The sequence below is a fragment of the Xyrauchen texanus genome, chromosome 6, assembly GCF_025860055.1.
Source record: "Xyrauchen texanus isolate HMW12.3.18 chromosome 6, RBS_HiC_50CHRs, whole genome shotgun sequence".
NCBI lineage: Eukaryota > Metazoa > Chordata > Actinopteri > Cypriniformes > Catostomidae > Xyrauchen > Xyrauchen texanus.
This window is the reverse complement of record NC_068281.1, coordinates 27,081,897-27,102,465: the sequence shown is the minus strand read 5'-3', so window position 1 is coordinate 27,102,465 and position 20,569 is coordinate 27,081,897. Positions and strand designations below refer to the sequence as shown.

Here is a 20,569-nt window from a genome sequence, read left to right as displayed (position 1 = left end):
GTGGTGTAGGGGGCCTTTGAGGTATCTGTGCCCAGGGCACATCAAAGTCATAATCCGTCTCTGCAAGTAACAACCTCATCAGAGGATATGTGGTGTCTGCAGGTGTAAGAGACTTGAGGGAGTGTAACCTGCTCAATGTATTGCAGAGACCCCCTAGGGTCATTGATAGACCTGAATCCTGGGCAAAGAATTAGGATTGTCCAGTTCAAGGCTCCCCTTCCACGTTATGTCCAACCAAAATCACTCAGTCACCCACCTGGAGGTCACAGTTGACTGACAATAGAAAAGGAATTACCCAAATTATTTACAAAACTGCATGAAAGAAGGAGAGGAGACAAAGAATGTCCTTAGATAGAGAACAATCCTGTTTGCATCCCTATTTACTAACATATAGTACTTACAGGATTGGGAGGGAAAAGGATGGGAAAAAGTGGGACAAGAGGCAAAATCGAACCTGGGTCGCTTGAATGAAGAAAGCACATCCACACCATCATAACACCCCACAACACTGCAGAGATATTTGGGGTGCAGTTTGTCTTCAACTTCCGTGTTTCCACCAGACAATTAGAGTGCAAAAATCCACAATGTGTGGCTGGTGCTATTTACTCCAAGTGCAAATAGTCCCTCCAATAAACAAATAAATAAATTAGGCTTACAGTTCACATAGTAAAAATGAATGTTTAGACTCTTCGTAAAGGTTATAGAGACACTGATTCCTTTAATGCCCTGATGTGCATACTATATATTTTTCTTATCTTCTTGTCTTTGACTTCAAAAACAATTCCTCAGTTGGAAGAGGAAAGGAAGGTGCAACTGTTTCATGTGATGCTTGATGCTGTAACAAATTCTGGGTTTGAGACCACATGCAGCAAGTTTAATCTCTTTAGATATCACTTAGTCGTTCACTCGAGCTCACAACTATTAACCATGTTACTGTAACACAAGGTGCACTTAGGTAGTCCTAAGAGTGAGCACATGCCTGAGTAAAAGTCTATCGGTGACTAGGTATGGTTACATGTAGCCAATGCAGGATACTATAATGTAAAAATGTAAGACTAGAGTTTTAAGTTTGTTAATAAATGTTGTTGACTTAATAAATTGTAACTGTTGATAAATAAATTTGCTTGGACATTTGGGGTTTAGTGATGATTAAAGAAAAATTATTTGAATAAGCTTTGAAAACCAACTTAATTAGCATCATTAGAGGAGGATCAAATAACTGATTAAGGTATGTTAACCCAGAGAATCATACTTGTGGGTGGTGTGGTGTAGTGTTTTGGTTAAGGCTAAGGAACAGTAACTGAAGGTTGCTTGTTTGACCCCACAAGAATCAAGCCATTATGCCCTTGAACAAGGCACTTGAACCAAGGTAGCTCCAGTGGGATTCTTTCTGTAATATGTTCAAGGTGAACAAGCAGATTTTATACAAACAGTGAGTGAAGCATCCCAGTGCTGTTACACTAAACACCAACACTCTTGGAAGGCTGCATGTCTAATACGACTTGAGAACCGGAACTCTAATACTGTACAATAAAGATTACAGTCCCCAGTGTAACTTCAAATACATGCACACAAATTTTAATTCAAGCAGACACATTACCACAATGAGTTACAGAATGTGCTAGGACTGCCTGTAGAAATGGGATGACGTATACAAACACACTGGAACAAAGATTAAGTAGACCTAGTAATTGTTAATGTTATGCCACACAGGAAGAAATGATAGTGGAAAATGGCTGCTCATTCAGGGCATTCTTAACCCCAATCTGACCCTTATTGGAGGGGTGATGTGTTTTTTCCATGCAGTGTATTTTCCAATGTGAGTAATAGATCACAGTCAGGGATAAATGGCCTTATTGTACATTATAAAAATGCCAGAGCAGAGCTTGCTGTAAATCAATGATGTCACTTTTAGTACCAGTATGCTACATTATGTGCATTTACACGGTTTTCACAGTGAATAAAAAAGGAGAGGGATGGGGAAGAATCACAGCCCCTAACCATATCCTCCACAAGAAAAATTTTATATAATTTTTTATTCTTTATATTCTATTTATATGCTGAATTATAAAACAAATTACATCTTTTATATGTTTACTTGTCTTTTTTATGTATACATTTTGGTTGGTTTATACATATATATATATATATATATTTTCCTTCACTTGTACTTGTCTTTATGAGTCATTGATTGTATTCATACATGTTTGATCTTATTGAACATTTATATAGAAATAATCCACAGTTTTAGCACCACTTGTGGAATTTTCAGACGATCCCTTACCCCTCCACAGTATTAGCTTGTATTAGCACAATGTGTGGACTTTACAGATGGTCCCTTACCCACCTCTGATAGGGACCTGAACGGTCACAAGGAGAATCACACAAGAGAAAAGGTATAGCATTCCAAAAATTATTTAATCCATCAGAGGTGCACAATGTGCAAATAAAAAAGCATAAAAAAAAAAAATCATAAAACCAAGGTTACATTAAAAAACAAAAACAGATCTAAAATCTAGACCAGTTTCTGGAACTAAGAGCAGTACACTCCCCTCCCAAAACAATGGCTAAAGTCTGATTACACTGTATTCAGCACAAACTGGGCTACAATATGAATAAAAAATGTGAGCAACATGTGTGTGTACAGGTTTGTATTTTTGAGAAAATAACGTTTATGCATGTTTTTTTTTTTTTAAATAAAAAATGTAAGTCACTGAAATAAGGTCATATAACACATACTAAACATTTGTCCACAAGACTTTTGAGAACTGGATCTTGTAGCCTAGAGTTTTTGCTACAAAATTATGTGAAAACCATCCTGATCACTCATTCATACAAAATAATATAGTAATTTAACTTTTGTAAGACAATTTTAGTGTTGATAGGTAATATGCGAGGAGCGTGAATGATAATGAATATGTATTGTAATTCACACATGAGAGACAAAGACCCCTCCCCTGGGCCTATCAATGAGGGATAGAGAATGAATGTGAGGAGACTTAATGATCCAAATCAAGTTTTAAGTTAAAAGAAGTAACCTGACTAAATATTTTCTTTACATAAAGACTTTACTTAATTTTAGACCTACACTACTGTTAAAAGAATTCTCTTCTGCTCACCAAGACTGGATTTATTTGATCCAAAATACAGAAACAACATTGATATTCTGAACTCTTTTTACAATTTAAAAGAACAGTTTTGTATTTAAATATATTGTAAAATGCAATATGTGATCAAAGCTGAATTTTCAGCAGCATTACAGAAGTCTTCAGTGTCACATGATCCTTCAGAAATCATTATAATATGCTGATTTTCTAATATGGGCATATTTAAAGTGCATTTTAATAATTTAACGCTAACACATATTTGCAAGCACAAGCTTTGTTTATAATAATAAGGCATTATAAACACTAGATAAAATATAATCTAAACATTCATATTATTTTTATATCATATTTATATCATACGGCATACAATTTAAATACCTGCTTTAGCCGAAAATGCATTTAAATGTAACTAAAACTTGCTTATTAGAAGTCATATTTCAAATTTCAATACTCTGAATCCTGGCTGGCAAGTCTGGAAACAGTCCCACTAGTAAAATATGCACATGTTTATATAAAATAGCATGTCAACTAATGTAAACTAAATGATTTACTCGTCTGAAATTGTATCCTCGACTGGATCAAGTCTCTCTTCAAAATACAAACGTTCATCGGAGTTCTGCTCTTCTTCTGAGGAAAATGTTAACTCTTCCTTAATATCCTGGAGCTTTCTCACCTGTGTATCATTGCAAACATGCAGAAAAATTAATGAAATGTGTTTACAACCTCACTGTCGGGGGCGTGTACATTTGCATTGATCGTCTCAGCACATTAGCATATGAATAACATGCTCTGCTGGTGGGAGTGATCACATTAGCTTTAATGAGCTAAGCCAATAACTGTACATTGCTTTGTTTCAAACAGATTGCATTGCAGGAGAATATTTGTTTTAAATTTGAATTGTTTTATTAAAAAGTAGACATTTTAAGCTTTCTTTAGACATATGTTTCATGTTTGTGTGATAAGTATTCGCGGAGTTTCAGTTAATTTTTGTGACGTTTTTCAGAAATATGCTCGTGAACACAGAGACTGCTGAAAGCTCACCCTTTTTATATTCTTTATTTTACAAAAGCACAAGATTTTGTTGTTATTGTGAGTGTACACAAATAAAAGTAGACCCTTTATAGTCTCTAATGATGTCTTACACTTATCTGTATACCCAAAAATAACGGAGTATTTTAAGTTGTTTCTGCTGTAATAATGAAAATATCCAGCAGGACGCGCTGGCGCGTCCATCGAGCCCTGAACATGGAACAAACCATTATTTTAAATAAAATTAACCCTCATTTCCCCATTCTTAAATACAAAGTCTTTGAATAAATACATAAAAATGAGTTCAAATGAGAGTTAAAAACAAAACCAATAAATAGGACTAATAAAACATTTGCACAATAATACCCCAATATATACTGAAAATTGCCAAGTAAAATAAGTCCTTTGAACACAGTAAAATATACCAAGAAGATATACAACAGAAGTGATAAACATTCACTTTTATGAAATAATATTGATAAATGAGTCAAAGTTCCTACATTACATGATATTCAAGCATGTTTAACAAAGTAGAGTAGAAGGTGTTCAAAACATGGTAAATTATACTCTCTTTTGATAATTGTACATCTGTAGCACAAATGCTAGCGTTGCAGCATTGTTTATCAATTGGGTTTCTAGGGACTTGCCTCAATCCGGGTGTACGGAGGACGAATCTCAGTTGCCTCCGTGTCTGAGACCGTCAACCTGCGCATCTTATCACGTGGCTTGTTGAGCATGTTACCACGGACACATAGCCACCGAGGAATCTACACACAACTCACCACGCACCCCACCGAGAGCGAACCACATTATACCGACCACAAGGAAGAGGTTACCCTGGTTATCCAACCTCCCTAGCAACTGGGCCAATTTGATTGCTTAGGAGACCTGGATGGAGTCACTCAGCACACCCTGGGTTTCGAACTCACAAACTCCAGGAGTGGTAGCCAACGTCTTTTACTACTGAGCTACCCAGGCCACGATTTTGTGCACTTTTTACGAATTTTTGAAATGTTCAAATCTATAGAACTTCCTGGTCATGTGACCTAGTGAAGTCAAACCCCCCATAATGCTTTCACAAACACTATACTTACAAACATCTATATCACATATTACACGACTTGGATTTTTTATCAAAATATTTTTATGAACTTTAATTTCTGAAGTATTAAAAAAAACAATCAACCTCCTTTGACACAGGACAGACTTTAATTTGTTTTTAGCATGCCTCCTTTAATGAATCACTGCAAAGAACTTGCACTAGGCCACATCTCAGCCTTCTTTGCTGCTATTTAATATGCAGCAATCAGCCATTTTAATAAGTGACCATAACTTGTAGTCAGAGCTGGGAGGGTTATTTTTTAAATGTATTCCACTACAGATTACAGAATACATGCTGTAAAATGTCATTTGTAATGTATTCCGTTAGATTACTCAAGGTCAGTAATGTATTCTAAATACTTTTGATTACTTCTTCAGCACTGGTAGAATTTTTCACTTATTTTGACTATAAAAGCTCTGCTAGTACAGTAAGACACAATACACATGTTAAAAATACATTCTCTGAAAAACCTAAATATCTTATGCAGTGTTGTTTCTGAAACAAGATAAATCAAACCGATCTTGTTTTCAGGATTTTTTGATGTTTTTACAGGAAAACAATACAAAAATTATTATCAAGAATACGATTTTTGTCCTAATTTCAAAGGTCTTACTAGAAAAAAGAAATTATGATCTAACGTGAATTTTCTTGATAAAAACATATGTCTGTGCCTGTTAACGTGCATGTAAAATGGCTAGAAATAGCATTTTAGCTTAGCGTAAAGCTGACAATTTACACAAAGTTTATTTCTATTTATTCTGCTCCAAACTTACTTCAAACTTATTTATCTGTCTACTCGTATTATGTAACGCATCATAAGAAAGTGTTTCACCGCTCTTCAAATGTACTTTTGATCACATAATTTATATGTATAAATGTTTTCCATCAGAAAGGACTACATATTAAATGAAAAAGTGAAATGCAAAGTGAAGAGCAGCTCGGTTTCCTGCGGCCTCAGGAGATTTGTCCGTTGCATGTCCAGTGACTTTGATAACTGCTCCTGTTGCAGGAAGATCACAGGCATTCATAAGTTCTTTTACCTGCTGTTGATGAGAGATCGGCAGACCGGCAGTGGTTAGAAATCCTCTGCGTCTCCACACAGGGCCGAAGTCATGAACAGCACCATATGCATAACGGCTGTCAGTGTAAACATTGACTCGTTTCCCCTGGCCATACTGCAATGCTCGTGTCAATGCGACCAGCTCGGCCACTTGAGCCCCTCCTCCTGAAAGAGAACCACAGTCAACAGTTTCACCATGTTCATTTACATCAGCCCAGCCAGTGAAGCGTTTTCCCTGTTCATGAAAGCTGGAACCATCCACGAACAGCTTCATGGCATCAGAAAGTGGTTCAGATTGAAGAGGGCTCTGGCTGTCCGTCTCGATCAGTCAGGCACAGTTGTGTGCAGTTCCTTCTTCTGGAAGCAAGGATGCAGGGTTGATAGCATTTTCAATGTCAATATTTATATCCACATTTTTACTCTAGAGAGTGGCCTCCCATTTAGCTCGTCTTTGATTAGAGATAGAGCCTAAACGAGTGTTTGTTAACAGTTTCAGAATCTGGTACCACCGGGGGATGGAGTGGTCTGTCTACCACCTCTGAATGTGGTGCAAGTCTCCTCATCTCCGAGTCGTCCATCTAGAAGCCTTCCTAGGGTTCTTGGTCGTGGGCAGTGATCTGTGATTTCCTGTGGGGAGCTCTACGCCGGGGCCAAGCTGTTGGCTCAGGCCGCAGTTGAGCCGATGTTGACCACCAATGTGGACATCACCTGTCCGAGAGCCCACGCTATGACCTTCGTCACCCATAGGGCGAGGTCAGTCACCGTGTGCAGCTCCTGCATTACTCCCGGGTCAAGATCACCCTCGTGCAGCTCTTTCAATGCCTTGACTTGGTGGACTTGCAGGAGGGCCATGTCTTGCAGAGCAGAGGTGGCCTGCCCCACGGCACTGTAAGCCTTTGCCTTCAGTGTCTTACAGGCCTTGAATGTGAGCCTAGGATGGTTCCACCAGGTGGTGGCGGTCTGCGGGCACAAGTGCACCGCAATTGCCTGCTCTACCTGGGGAACGTCTGTGTAGCCCCTGACCGCCCCGCCGTCAAGGGTGGTGAGAACCGCAGAACTTGAAAGCCAGGTCCGGGCAGTGAAAGGTGCCTGCCACGACTTCGCGAGTTCTTCATGCACCTCCGGGAGGAAAGACACTGGGGCGGCGCCACTTTTCATTGGCCCTTTCTCAAATATCAGAGGTGTTCAAATCAAATCAAATCAAATCACTTTATTGTCACACTACCATGTACACAAGTGCAACAGTAGGTGAAATTCTTGTGTGCAGGTCCGAGCAACATAGCAGTCATGACAGTGACGAGACATATACCAATTACAGTAAACAACATACTTACACAACACAATTTACATATCAGATGTACACATACTTACACAACACAATAATTATATACAATGTACAGTAAACAATACACACAATATAGAATACACAATATACAATACAATAAGTAAAGAGTATACATTATATGTAAGTAGTTGTATTGAGGAGAATATGTTGACAGTCCAGTGTGAGATTATAGGTTAATAAAGTGCAGTGCAAATTATTGATCGTGAGAGATCAATTGTTCAACAGTCTGACTGCTTGGGGGAAGAAGCTGTCATGTAGTCGGCTGGTGTGGGTCCTGATGCTACGATACCACCTGCCTGATGGTAGCAGTGAGAACAGACCATGACTCGGGTGGCTGGAGTCTCTGATGATCCTCCGAGCTTTTTTCACACACCGCCTGGTATATATGTCCTGGAGGGAGGGAAGCTCACCTCCGATGATGTTTCTGGCAGTTCGCACCACCCTTTGCAGGGCTTTGCAGTTGTGGGCGGTGCTATTGCCATACCAGGCGGTGATGCAGCCAGTCAGGATGCTCTCTACAGTACTAGTGTAGAACCATGTGAGGATGTGGTGGTTCATTCCAAACTTCCTCAGCCTTCTCAGGAAGAAGAGGCGCTGGTGAGCCTTCTTCACAATGGCCTCAGTGTGGACAGACCATGTGAGTTCATCAGTAACGTGGACATCAAGGAACTTGAAACTGCTGACTCTCTCTACCGGTGCTCCATTGATGGTGATGGGGCTGTGTTCTCCGTCTTTCTTCCTGAAGTCCACTACAAGCTCCTTGGTTTTACTGACGTTGAGGGAGAGGTTGTGCTCCTGACACCAGCGTGTCAGAGTGTGCACCTCCTCTCTGTAGGCTCTTTCATCATTGTCAGTGATCAGACCTACCACCGTCGTATCGTCAGCAAACTTAATGATGGCATTGGAGCTATGTGTTGCCACACAGTCATGTGTGGTTGTGAATACAGGAGTGGGCTGAGAACACAGCCCTGCGGGGCTCCAGTGTTGAGGGTCAGTGATGAGGAGGTGTTGCTGCCCATTCTAACCACCTGACGTCTGCCTGACAGGAAATCCAGGATCCAGCTGCACAGCGAGCTGTTTAAGCCCAGAGCCCGGAGTTTCTCATCAAGCTTGGAGCTACATGAGCTGTAGTCTACAAACAGAATTCTCACATATGTGTTCCTTTTTTCCAGGTGGGAGAAAGCAGTGTGTAGTGTAGATGCAATGGCATCATCAGTGGAGCGGTTGTTGCGGTAGGCAAACTGCAATGGGTCCAAAGGGGTGGGCAGAACAGAGCAGATGTAATCTCTGATTAACCTCTCAAAGCATTTGCTGATGATGGGAGTCAAGAGCAACAGGACGCCAGTCATTTAAGCAAGTGATTGTGGCTTGCTTTGGTACAGGCACAATGGTTGATGTTTTGAAGCATGTGGGGACTACAGACAGGGAGAGGGACAGATTGAAAATGTCCGTAAAAACACCTGCCAGTTGATTCGCGCATGCTCTGATGACGCGGCCCGGAATGCCATCTGGACCCGCAGCTTTACGGATGTTCACCCGTCGGAAGGATCGGGTTACATCCACAACAGAGACGGAGAGTGAACCAACCTCTGTAGCGTCAGCCGTGTGTGCTCTCTCGCGGGCGGTGTTATTGTCCTCGAAACGAGCATAAAATGTATTAACTTCGTCCGGGAGAGATGCAGCGGTGTTCACGGCAGAGTCTTTATTCCGTTTGTAGTCCGTGATGATGTTAATTCCCTGCCACATACTTCTGGAGTCAGTGGTGTTGAACTGACCTTCAAGTTTGTGCCTGTACTGGCGTTTGGCTTCACTGATAGTGTTACGGAGGGTATAACTGGCTTGTTTATGCTCCTCCGTGTTAGAAGAATTAAAAGCGGAGGTCCGCGCATTGAGTGCCGCGAACATCGCCGTTAACCCATGGTTTCTGGTTGGGGTATATCCGTATTGTTTTGGTCGGAACAACGTCCTCTACGCACTTCCTGATGGATCGTTCTGAGGGTGGGTGCTTCCCGTTTCAGTTTCTGCCTGTAAGCAGGCAGAAGAAGAATGGAGGAGTGGTCCGATTTGCCAAATGGGGGGCGGGGGAGGGATTTGTAGCCATACCGGAAAGGAGAGTAACAATGATCTAAAACCCGGTCCCCTCGTGTGTTGAAGTTTATGTGTTGATGGTATTTTGGAGCGATTGTTTTGAAGTTGGCTTTGTTAAAGTCCCCAGCAACAATGAACGCAGCCTCAGGGTGCGCGGTTTCCTGCTCACTTATACACCCATACAGTTCCCTGAGTGCCCGGTCTGTGTCAGCTTGTGGGGGGATGTACACAGCTGTGATGATGACCGCTGTGAATTAACTCGGTAGCCAGAATGGTCAACACAGAAGCATAAGATATTCCAGATCAGGAGAGCAGAAATACTTGATGAAATGTACGTTCCTCTGATCACACCATGATTTGTTGATCATAAAACATACACCACCACCTCTGCTTTTACCAGAGAGGTCTTTCGCTCTGTCCGCTCGGTGCACGGAGAAGCCCGTGATTTCAATGGCCGAGTCTGGAATCTCCGTAGACATCCAGGTTTCTGTAAGGCAGATAACACAGCAATCTCGCGTCTCTCGTTGGAAAGAGATCCGCGCTCTCAGTCCAGAGACTGAACATTTGCCAGTAGTATACTGGGTAGCGGAGGTCGATTTGCACGACGTCTTACTCTGATGAGAACGCCGGCTCTTTTTCGCCTTTTCCTTCTGCGTTTCCGCGGCCGAGCAGCCCAGACAAAGGGCTCCGCCGGCGTGTTTGTAAACAGCGGGTCGGCGTTGAGGAATTTAAAGTCCGGTTTTTCGATGTGTAATTGTAGAACCAATGTCCAAAAGTGTTTGTCTGTTGTAAACAATAAGGCAGACAACATCCAAGACAAAAAACAAAGAACTGTAAACAAAACAAACAATAAACCGCAGTGTTGTATCGGAGCTCGCAACGCAGCAGCTATACTCGGCGCCATCTTGAGTTCAATATATCACTATGTTTGGGGCTCCCAAGGGCAACCCCTAGTGTCACTACATCCACACAACGTCTAGTGAGTGACAGATAGTGAACCTAAGTTCCCTGAGTTGAAGGGAATGAGACATTGCATAAGCTGGCAGAACAACTGACCCAGAGCTTTGAGGTGCGAGTGTTGCACTCCTTGTCCCTGGGGACAAGGAAATGGGGGTTTCGCACCCACTCATATAGGCCAACTGCACGCCTAAAGGACAGGGCTGAAAGACCATTGGCAATTATAGAATTGCCGTTATTTAACAAAGGGCTTCAAATAGGTCGTTGAGAAAGGAATTTTCCATAGCGTCAGCAACACATGTCTCAATCCCTTCATTTTATGGAACTGGGGTTACATGCGTAACCAAGACAATTTCCTTTCCCTCTTTCATATGCTGTTTGAGAGCACTGCACTCAATTCAACTTTTAAGACTTTATATTAGTGTGTAAGTACATAGGTAAGTATGTAATGAGTTATTTGAAGTAAAAACATGTTGTTACTGTAATAGGCTGTTTTTCTACAGCTCCTAACACATTGTGAGTATTGTCAGTCCTACTAATAAAATTAATATAAGGTCCTAATAAGCATGACATAGCCAAGTTAAAGTACAAAATGTTATGCACCATGTCCAAATGTTCAGGAGGATATTTAAAACACCAAAGAGGGGAAAGATTTTATTTATTATTACTGTTGTTATTATTATGGGTGGGATGTGTTTCCAAGATCCTAGTTGTGTAAGTTGTGTTATAGGTGTTTGTAAATGTTTAATAGGCGGTGTGACATCATCAGGTCATAAACAGGATTTTTTTTTGAAAATAAAAGTTAAAATCATAGAATATTATAAAGTTACGATTTTAAAATAAATGGCATGTAAGGTGGAAAGGTGTTGTGTATACATATGCTATAGGAGGTCTGACATTCATCTATTTCTGTTAGCTATAAGTTAAATTCAATTTCAGTTACATTACATTGTTATAACATCATTACATATCTTGATAACTGGCTTGATGAAGAGAGTGTTTTCGTGGCATATTTCAGAAGACGAATGACAAACAGAGCTGATTTGCTTGGCGACATTTCAAGAGAAGAGCAGCTCCTTTGACAGGTTGCATGTCCGTCGCGAGCTGTTTTCGTCCAATCACTGTTACTGGCACCGCAAATATTTAAATAAGAATGTTAACCACGAATGTACAGTGTGAAACATAGGAACATGAATACCCAGGATTAATTATTAATCCAGGATAAAATATGAACAGTGTGAAACATGAAACTGGATAACCCAACATTCCATTTACCCTGGATTTAGAATAACCTGAGGTTAATGATTTCAAGTGTGAAAATCACTAGACTGACATTGTCACAGTTAAGGAGATTGTTTGAACAGAGCATTTTAACAACTCCTTCAGCACCACAGAGCAAAGTTTTACATGGGCATCTGCATAAGCCGTGTTATATGGTAGATAAACTATACCACATGATTACATTTTGTAGATGCCTTGTAGATGACTTTCAAATGGTAAAATGAATACATTCTTCTACATGACAGCTTTGTTACATGAGGACTTACACATAACAACTGACTTTCCAGGCAGGTGTTATATGTTAAAAGCAGCAGGTATTGCTGACTTTTGATTAATGCTGCTCATTTATTGATTTTAAGGGGTTCTTTCCTCCCAGTGCTTAATGAGCAGCAAGTTTATGTAAGCAAAAGAAGTAAATTAATGTAAGAAAAATTAAGCCAACAAAACAGAATGGGTTAAACTTTATTTATGTTCCTCCTTCTATATTTGATTATGTCAGACCTCACAGCGAGTGAGACCACAACACTGATGACTATATATATCCACTAATAAACGACTGCTCTGCAAGCCGTGCTATTACTAATAGATGCTTAATGAATGTGATTTTAATTTACTGTATGCTGAAGACCCTGACCAGTGCTTTTTCTAGAATTAATTAAAGGATACCTTAAACGGATTAAGGGAGAGGAGGCGATAACCGGCTTGACAATATAAATTATATTTTAATGTAAAACAAAAACCAAAAAGACACAAACATAAACGTATGTTTCAGCTGCCCGTAAACGTTCTCTCTCTCTCTCGCACCACCGTCCGAAGTTGGCCTTTATCCCTCTCGGAGGCTTGATTAGCCTGATAAGGGACCGGGTGTGTAGAATCACAACCCGGCCCGCCCTCCGCCCTGTCACATTCCTCCCTCGTTCTCTCAGGCCGGGGAGCCCCCGGCATGACATACACACCACCCCTTCTTTCCCTGGGGGAGGGCGTGCCCTAAGCCCCTTCTGCCGGCAGGTAATCCCCCGAGAAAAGAAAGAGGGGAGAGAGAGGGAAAATAAAAACACTTACTCGCTGGTTCTCCGATACGCCATAGCTTGGTTCTCGGCCAATCCTCCACCCTCTAGTGGACGACAGCCGCACCTCCCTGGGCGGATTGGAGGCAGTCCTCCAGTCCCTGGCGGACGGAACGCCCCGCCGCGTTCTCGGGGAACAGAAGGGGTCTCCCCCGCCCCTGGCAGCAGTTCTCCCTCTCCAGGCAGTCGGCAGTGAGCCCCTCCTTGCTCGTGGTCGGCAGTCTCCGACCCCGCTGCATTTCAGTGGCTGGTAAGGGTCTCCGCTGCCCCTGGCAACGGTGCTGACTGCTACAGGCGGTCGGCTAGGAGCCCCTTCTCCCCTCGCAGCCGTTCCTCCGCTTACAGGTGGCCGGGCTCCTCCGTCTCTTCTCTGTTGGGGTGGATGGTAGTGGCGAGAACTCTACTATGGCGTATTCCTCCTCCTTTTGTGGTCCATTCTGCATAATGCAGCGGCTCAATTTAGCTTATCGCGGCCCATTCGGCCGGTTTTGCGGCTGACCCACCGCCCCGCTCGGTTCTCCCGATGGCCAGTCCTCGTCTGATCGGCCCCAAAGTACGTCGACCCACCGGGAAAATGCCCGGTAAGCCAGATTACCAGTCCAGCCATGAGTTCAGCCATACATGTATGAATATGTATATGTATATATGTATATCTGGTCTCCATGAATACAATCAGAGACAATGGTAACTTTAGCTGCATTAGCCGTGGAATCAGCTAACAAGCACATTCAGAAAGGCGATTTCATTCACAAAATATAAAGTGCGATACTTACATCTTCAGGATATAAAGCTGGAACATGAACAGTTGGTACTGATCCATGCTTGAGAATCAACCTGCTTTATATTGACACTCATTCACAAAGTAGTCCAGTGTAAAATTATTTGTACAAACCTACACACATTTTTGTATGTATTGGGGCACATTTCATTCAAAAACTAAACTTGTTCACTGCGTCTTCAGTGGCTCTGATGCCGGGAGTACACGAAGACTCTTATGTTCACTTTTACAGCCAACAACAGAACACTGAAGTTTACGAAGCTGAGACATTATTCTTCTCACAGTTTTTGCTCCAGCTCGGAAATAAATGGCAGACTCTATGTAGATCACTCAGGGGAGGATATAGGGTGGAGTCCGTCACCAGTCATGGGCGAGGCCTGTTCTAATTTGACGTCACTTTAGAGCAGAAACAAAAACCATTCATTTTGACACATTGTTTTTGATTAATAGAAATATAAGAAAGAGGAGTGGGTGGACTTTTAACATTGTAGGGTAGTTGTGTACACACACTGTTGTACACATTTATGTACAAACACCATGTAAAAGTGAATTTTGCATAATAGGTCCCCTTTAAAAAAATGACAGCTAACAAATATGATGCCATATATGATTCACAAATTAATTTCAACCAGCCATTTAAATCCTTGGAAAATGTATAAACGTTTCGAATTCATATATACAACGAATAAATCAGAAAATACATCAAACTGGTATCAACAGCACCAGTCTTCCCACAATCCCTCACTAATAGTCAGTGGACCTGCCTGTTTGGGACAAACCGTAAGTCTCACACTGAACAGAATATGTGGATCTGCAAGAAAATATCCAGAGGTCTAACTCCTCACCTAACAAATGCTGCAGAAACACCACCAAACACCATGAGCAAAGCAGAAAGACTGAACATGAATTTCAAACATTAGATACTCAAGGTATTTTCCCCTCTATAATTGTCACCTCATATTGAGGGCATCACACTGAAAATTGAAAGAGATTGATTTCCCTCACCTCTGAGACCTCTTCCTAGAGTGCTTTATATGAGCCCTAATAAAAGTCTTAAGGGGGTCGCACACCGAACGCGCAGCGCAGCGCAGCGCCACGCCGCGCAGCGCCATGTCTTTAAAATTCTAACACATTATTCTCTATGAGTGTACACACACCGGCGGCGGCGGCGCCATTCGGCGTCTGTCCGCGGCGCCCAGCTACGGCTCAGGACCTTGTTCAAAACCCTGCCGCGCCACAGAGCGCCATTTACATAGTTGTATATTAAATGTACATTTATTTGTCTCAAATCGTCGTTAATATACATACTTCACCCTGTGCTGCAATATACATTTAGTTTAACATTCCTAATTTAACAGCTTGAATAAAGTCATATTGGAAAAAATATATAACAAACATAGCCCTTTTAAATCTTTCATTTTCCCCTGTTGTGCCATTTTTCAATACTCTACCATACTAACCATACACTCTTACATAACATATCGTCAGTTACGTATATAATAAAAAAGAATATATCAAATAACTTGTTTGGTTAACGTTGTCACTCGGGTTAGCTAAACGCTAGCTAAATAAATACTATTGTATGTAACATAGTTGCCAAGACAACGGATAAGGTTACAACAAAATAACAGACTTAACAACGTGATAGACACTTTTACTCGATTAACGATCAAACATCAGCTATTAAATTAACATAAAAAATAAATAATACATCAAGTTAAAACTCACCCATCGTGCAGCTCTTCTAGACTTCTACCAGGAGTTGATTCAAAATTGAGCTCGCGCGAATAGAATGTGCGCGTCCGGTGTGCGATACCTGTGAGTTGTTCTAGACGCGGCGCGGCGCTGCGCTTCTCGTTCGGTGTGCGACCCCCTTTACTCTCTGACAAACAAATACTATGAGAGATCATTCCTGATAATTACATTGTTAACTCATGCACTAAAGGTGAGATTTCCATGCTTGCATTGAAGCACACAAGATGCTCTTTGGAACATCTCAAATCATGCTGGGATAACGTGGATGATCAGGTTTTGCACAAACATTTTGTGTACATGCCAGCTTAAGTGCATGCTGTTATTAAAATAAAACCAATACCAATTCAGAAAAAAATTCCACTTCAGTTGTTATGCTTTTAATAATGTTTTTCAATTGGTTTTAATTTAGGAAAACGTAAAATAAACGTAAATTTGGTTTTAATGTACGTAAAAGCGCTAGACAATGCCAAGCAACAAATGCAGATATTCTACAAATGCATCCTTTTATTACCTTGAAATATTATTTAAACACTTGCCTTCATTGGGGTGCAAGGGTAAATGATTCCTTGTACAATGAGACTTCTGTAATAACAATTCTTCATTGCTGAACCAATTAAGAATTCAAATACTGTAGTTCTTCATTAAGAGTGTATATAACAGTAAATGGTTCCAGAAGAGGAACAATTAAAATAACATGCATTATAACCAGATTTGCAGGGAAATTAGTAGAATTAACTCCCTAAAATAATCAACAGAAAGAGGATAAGATAAGGGAGCATTAAGAACAAAAGCATTTCACTCTTATTCTCAGTGTTCATTCATTTAAACAGACATTAAACAGACGATAAGCAGCTTAATGTAATGTTCTCATGTTTTCCTACATTCCATTTTGCCCCTTTTTTTTATGCTTAATCAACCCTGTGATCAGTTATAACAAGACAAAAGACAATTGTTCTCTTTTTTAAACTGCAGCAGTCTAATTTTCAATCTGTTTTTTTATGTGATCCTCAACTTGAGAGCCACATTCCCATTAAATTATTATTTTTATTACTTAGTTTATTATTAATAAGGATTGTTAACAGTTAGATTAAAAGTCTCTTCAGGTCAGAGTAGAGCAGATCATGTTACGTAGATGTCATGCTGTTTGGGTGATGCCTCTTGAAATCACCAAGCTGATTAACTAAACTGAATGGAAAGGATACAAAGTATTTGCTTGATTTCATAAATTTTTTTGGCCACAGCAGATGTCTGTACACAGTTTGTGTTGTAGGCAATGAAACTATGCTAAGCTTTGGACAGTGCTGGAAAGGTCACCTGCCTGTTTCAACCTGTTCTAAATAGGCAGTCAGAGACTGAACAATTTATCTGTTGACACAACTTGGCTCCTCAGACAACACATGGTTTACAGCATATCACCTAATTCAGAGTCATCACTGTACCTGATGACAACCAGACACACAGGCACATTTTGTGGTCATGTTAAATGGTCACTAGGCCTATTAATTGGTTTACACTGGCAGTATAAGATGCACTATAACTTCCTTAGCGCTTCCTCAGCACTAACACACACCAAATGTCTTTGAACATGAGGATGAGGTCATTTGAAATTTATATTGGGAGAACATCTTTTCATCAAACAAAGATGTGGTGTTTATGATCACAGTGTCTAAGCCTTCTGTAAAAACAAACCCGGAGGCACAATGACTGGAGAATGAGACAACATCATCACAAATCATCAGGTAACACCTTACAATATGGTTCCATTTGTTGACATTATGCATTAGGATTCATGAACAAACAATTAACAATATATTTTTACAGCATTTTTTCCATCTTCATTAATGTTAGTTAATAGAGTACAATTGTGCGTTGTTATTTTATGTTCATGGTACATTAACTAATGTTAGCAAAAGCAACTTTTGATTTTAAAAATGCATTAGTACTGTATAGGTTCAAATTAACATTAACTAAGACTAAGAAATGCTGTAAAAGCGCGGTTCATTTTTAGTTCAAGTTAACTAATGTTGTTAACTAAAGTTAACAAATGGAACCTTACTGTAAAGTTTTACCAAACATCTCACAGTTCCTTTTACTATGGATCTGAAATGGAAATTTAGGAATTGTGAAACCAAAATGAAGTAACATTAATGAAAAGATGAAAAGGCTCTACACTATTTCAAGGATAAAGAATGACAAAGAGGCCTATTTTTGCTGTGTAATATAATTACAATATTGGTTTATAACAAAAATAGACATATTTTTAGATGCAAAATCACACGTACGCTTCTAAGATGAATAAAGCTATTCATCTGCAAGCTTTTTAAGAAACATCTGATAAGAAGTTTACCCAGAATCTCTATCTTAATATCTAAAACTTAAGTAGCTTCTCTCTCTAAACACACCTTCGATATCATGCAATATTCTCTAAATCATTAATAAAAATATAATAATCATCCTATTTTAAAGCCATGCCAAACATGACAATGCGACGAAGGACACATCAGTCATCATCTTTGCAGGAAAGGTGTTTAGAGATGTCTAAGACCACAATGTCTACAACTGTGTCTCCTGATCATACATCACCTAAAGGCCAAGATTGACTAGTTCTGCCACTAATATATTCCCCATCCACAAGAAGATTCATGCAAAAAGCATATGATATCAGTTCCACCAAACTTCAATTACAATGCCACTAGAGTAAAACACAATTGCTGAAATTGCACTGTAAAGTCTTTTGATACATTTATATCCATGCACTTACCTTCCATCACGTGAAACTCTGATGAGACGTAACTCAAGGCGAGATGCGCACCAGCGATCCACAACAGGAGGCTAAATGTTAAACAGTGATTTTAAAATCAAACACAGTCCAATATCTCTATAATTATTTGCATGGAACTATCCGTTCATCTTATTCACTTACCAAAATGTAATTTTCTTCAGAAGTAGCAACATTTCAGCTTGTGCGACAACGTGAATATGAAGAACACTTCCAGTGTCGTCACCCAGACCAACTCAGTCTCTCTCCTCCGTGACTTCTCTTCTCCTCCTCCTCACTGATTCTTGTAGTCTCTCACTTTAGACTGGCTGAAGTAGCACACAGAACAAAGACTGCCTCAGTCTCAACACTACAGCGCTACGGCCTGCTGAAATCCGACCTCGAAAACTCTGAGAAGCGACGCTCTCCACTCTTTCAAATCCGTTTTAGTGCGGTGACCCCATAAACAGCTCGACTATTCAATCTCTCAACAAATATGCTTTTATCATCCTTGGCTGTGAGTTCCAACATGAATCGTTTTTACCCAAGAAATCGCGTCATATTGCACCGTGTTTTACAGAGTTGAGATGAAAATATGACATTTTGTTTCTGAGGGGGAAATGGTCAGGCCCAAAGCTGAAATAGAAAAGATCAATTCAATTTAAGCGACCAAGACAGAAAGGTATTGTCACTGTTTTCTAGTGTTACTGTTTTACCATAATATAGGCCTACCTAAAATGTAGTCAACATTGTAGGCTACTACAAACTGATATATGAAGACATCATGATCAAGTTCCAGATACACATGTATATAGGCTAGCCTTGATGGTCTACTAACTTGTACGGTATGTACGCTCTCTGTCATATTGGTTCTGATTTGTTGTTGCTGTAGTATCCGAAGCACGAGCTGTAAAGGCACAGTCCTCTTCCTATTAAACTTTTCAGATTTACGCATTTTAATTTAGTTTTAAAAATCCATGAAATTGATCTGAGTAATCTTGAACACAATAAAATAAAAACGACATATTTTAAGTTGGTTTTTTTAATTATTTAATTTAGATTTTGAATTTAATTTAAAATTACACAATTAATTTAAATTAATTGTTATGAAATTGAAATGCATAAATATTAAAAATAGGGTAAAATATGTTTTGAGTTTACCTGTCAAAATTAAGATTTAAACAAATGGTTTAACTTTAATTTATTTAAATATAGCATTCCTAAGTATAACATTTGTTCAATTTATGCCTAAGCATATGTAGTTGCTTCACCATTTACAAAACTGTATTGTTTGAAACTTTTGTTTAAAACTTTGTTTACTAAATTTTTAAAGCTTATACAGACTTTTAAAATAAATCATAATATGTACACTATATTGCTATATACCTGCTGGAGCAGCTGCCCCCGCGACCCGACTTCAGATAAGCGGTTGAAGATGGATGGATGGATGGATGGATGGATGTACACTATATAAAGATTACTCAATTCTGATTGATGGAAATTTGTCATTTTTGAGTGTATTTGTGACAGATCTCTAACTTTCTTTCAAGGAGGAAGCAGGATCAAACAATTCAATGTGAGTCTTTTATTCTTTATACTTTTCAGTATAAACACTCACACAGGTAGCTTTTCAGCATAACCGATCACACACACAGTCAGGATTGTGTGTCACTCTCTCTCCCCCCTCTGGCAGTCTGGACTGCCCTCTTATCCCTCTCCAGCTCTCACTGTAACACAGAACAGCTGTTAGAGATAATTTCCCACAGGTGTCAATCCTTACCGTTCTTCCTCTCCCAGCCTCACTCTCCACAGACGTCACTCGGCCATGCCCACATTACCACAGTATTGTAGTTAACAAAGCATCTGTTAATATTCCCATCAGCACAATTGTCTTAACAACATTTTAAGCTGACTTTATTTCTTTTCTATTCCCTGGTGTGTTCTTTTTTTTTTTAAAAGACAAGAGTAGCCTATTGGAACAAAAGGCTGTGAAAATGAAGGATCCTTGTATCACACTGAGTAACTCCTGAGAGACCTGCACAAAGAACTGAAGATAACATCCATGAAGGACCACCTGGTAGGCAAAAGCCTTGTCAGACTTTCACCAGGGGACTTTTAAACCCCTGCTGTCCCCTCAGAGACATGCAGAGTTGCCTCAAGGCACTCATACCTCTCTCTGAAACAATGCAACAAATCAGGGGTGAAGAGCCTGTGCCGGTCAAATCATTCCCAATGCCAGTGT

The 20,569-nt window shown here is 40.0% G+C and overlaps 1 protein-coding gene across 3 annotated transcripts in view; it reads right to left on the bottom strand.

The window, feature by feature from the left end:
• The window catches only part of col15a1b (collagen, type XV, alpha 1b), an 88,494-nt gene extending 69,834 nt beyond the window's left edge, over positions 1 to 18,660 (bottom strand). For 2 of the 3 annotated variants that reach the window (XM_052128930.1, XM_052128931.1), the window contains exons 1-2: positions 18,493 to 18,660; positions 18,331 to 18,401 (exon numbers count right to left, since the gene is read on the bottom strand). In XM_052128930.1, coding sequence (XP_051984890.1) covers positions 18,331 to 18,401; positions 18,493 to 18,524 — 103 coding nt within the window. In that variant the 5' untranslated portion in view covers positions 18,525 to 18,660. Of the gene's footprint in view, positions 1 to 15,542; positions 15,678 to 18,330; positions 18,402 to 18,492 lie in introns of those variants that run through there. The other variant, XM_052128932.1, reaches the window with a different exon arrangement.
• Between the last annotated feature and the right edge of the window lie 1,909 nt (positions 18,661 to 20,569).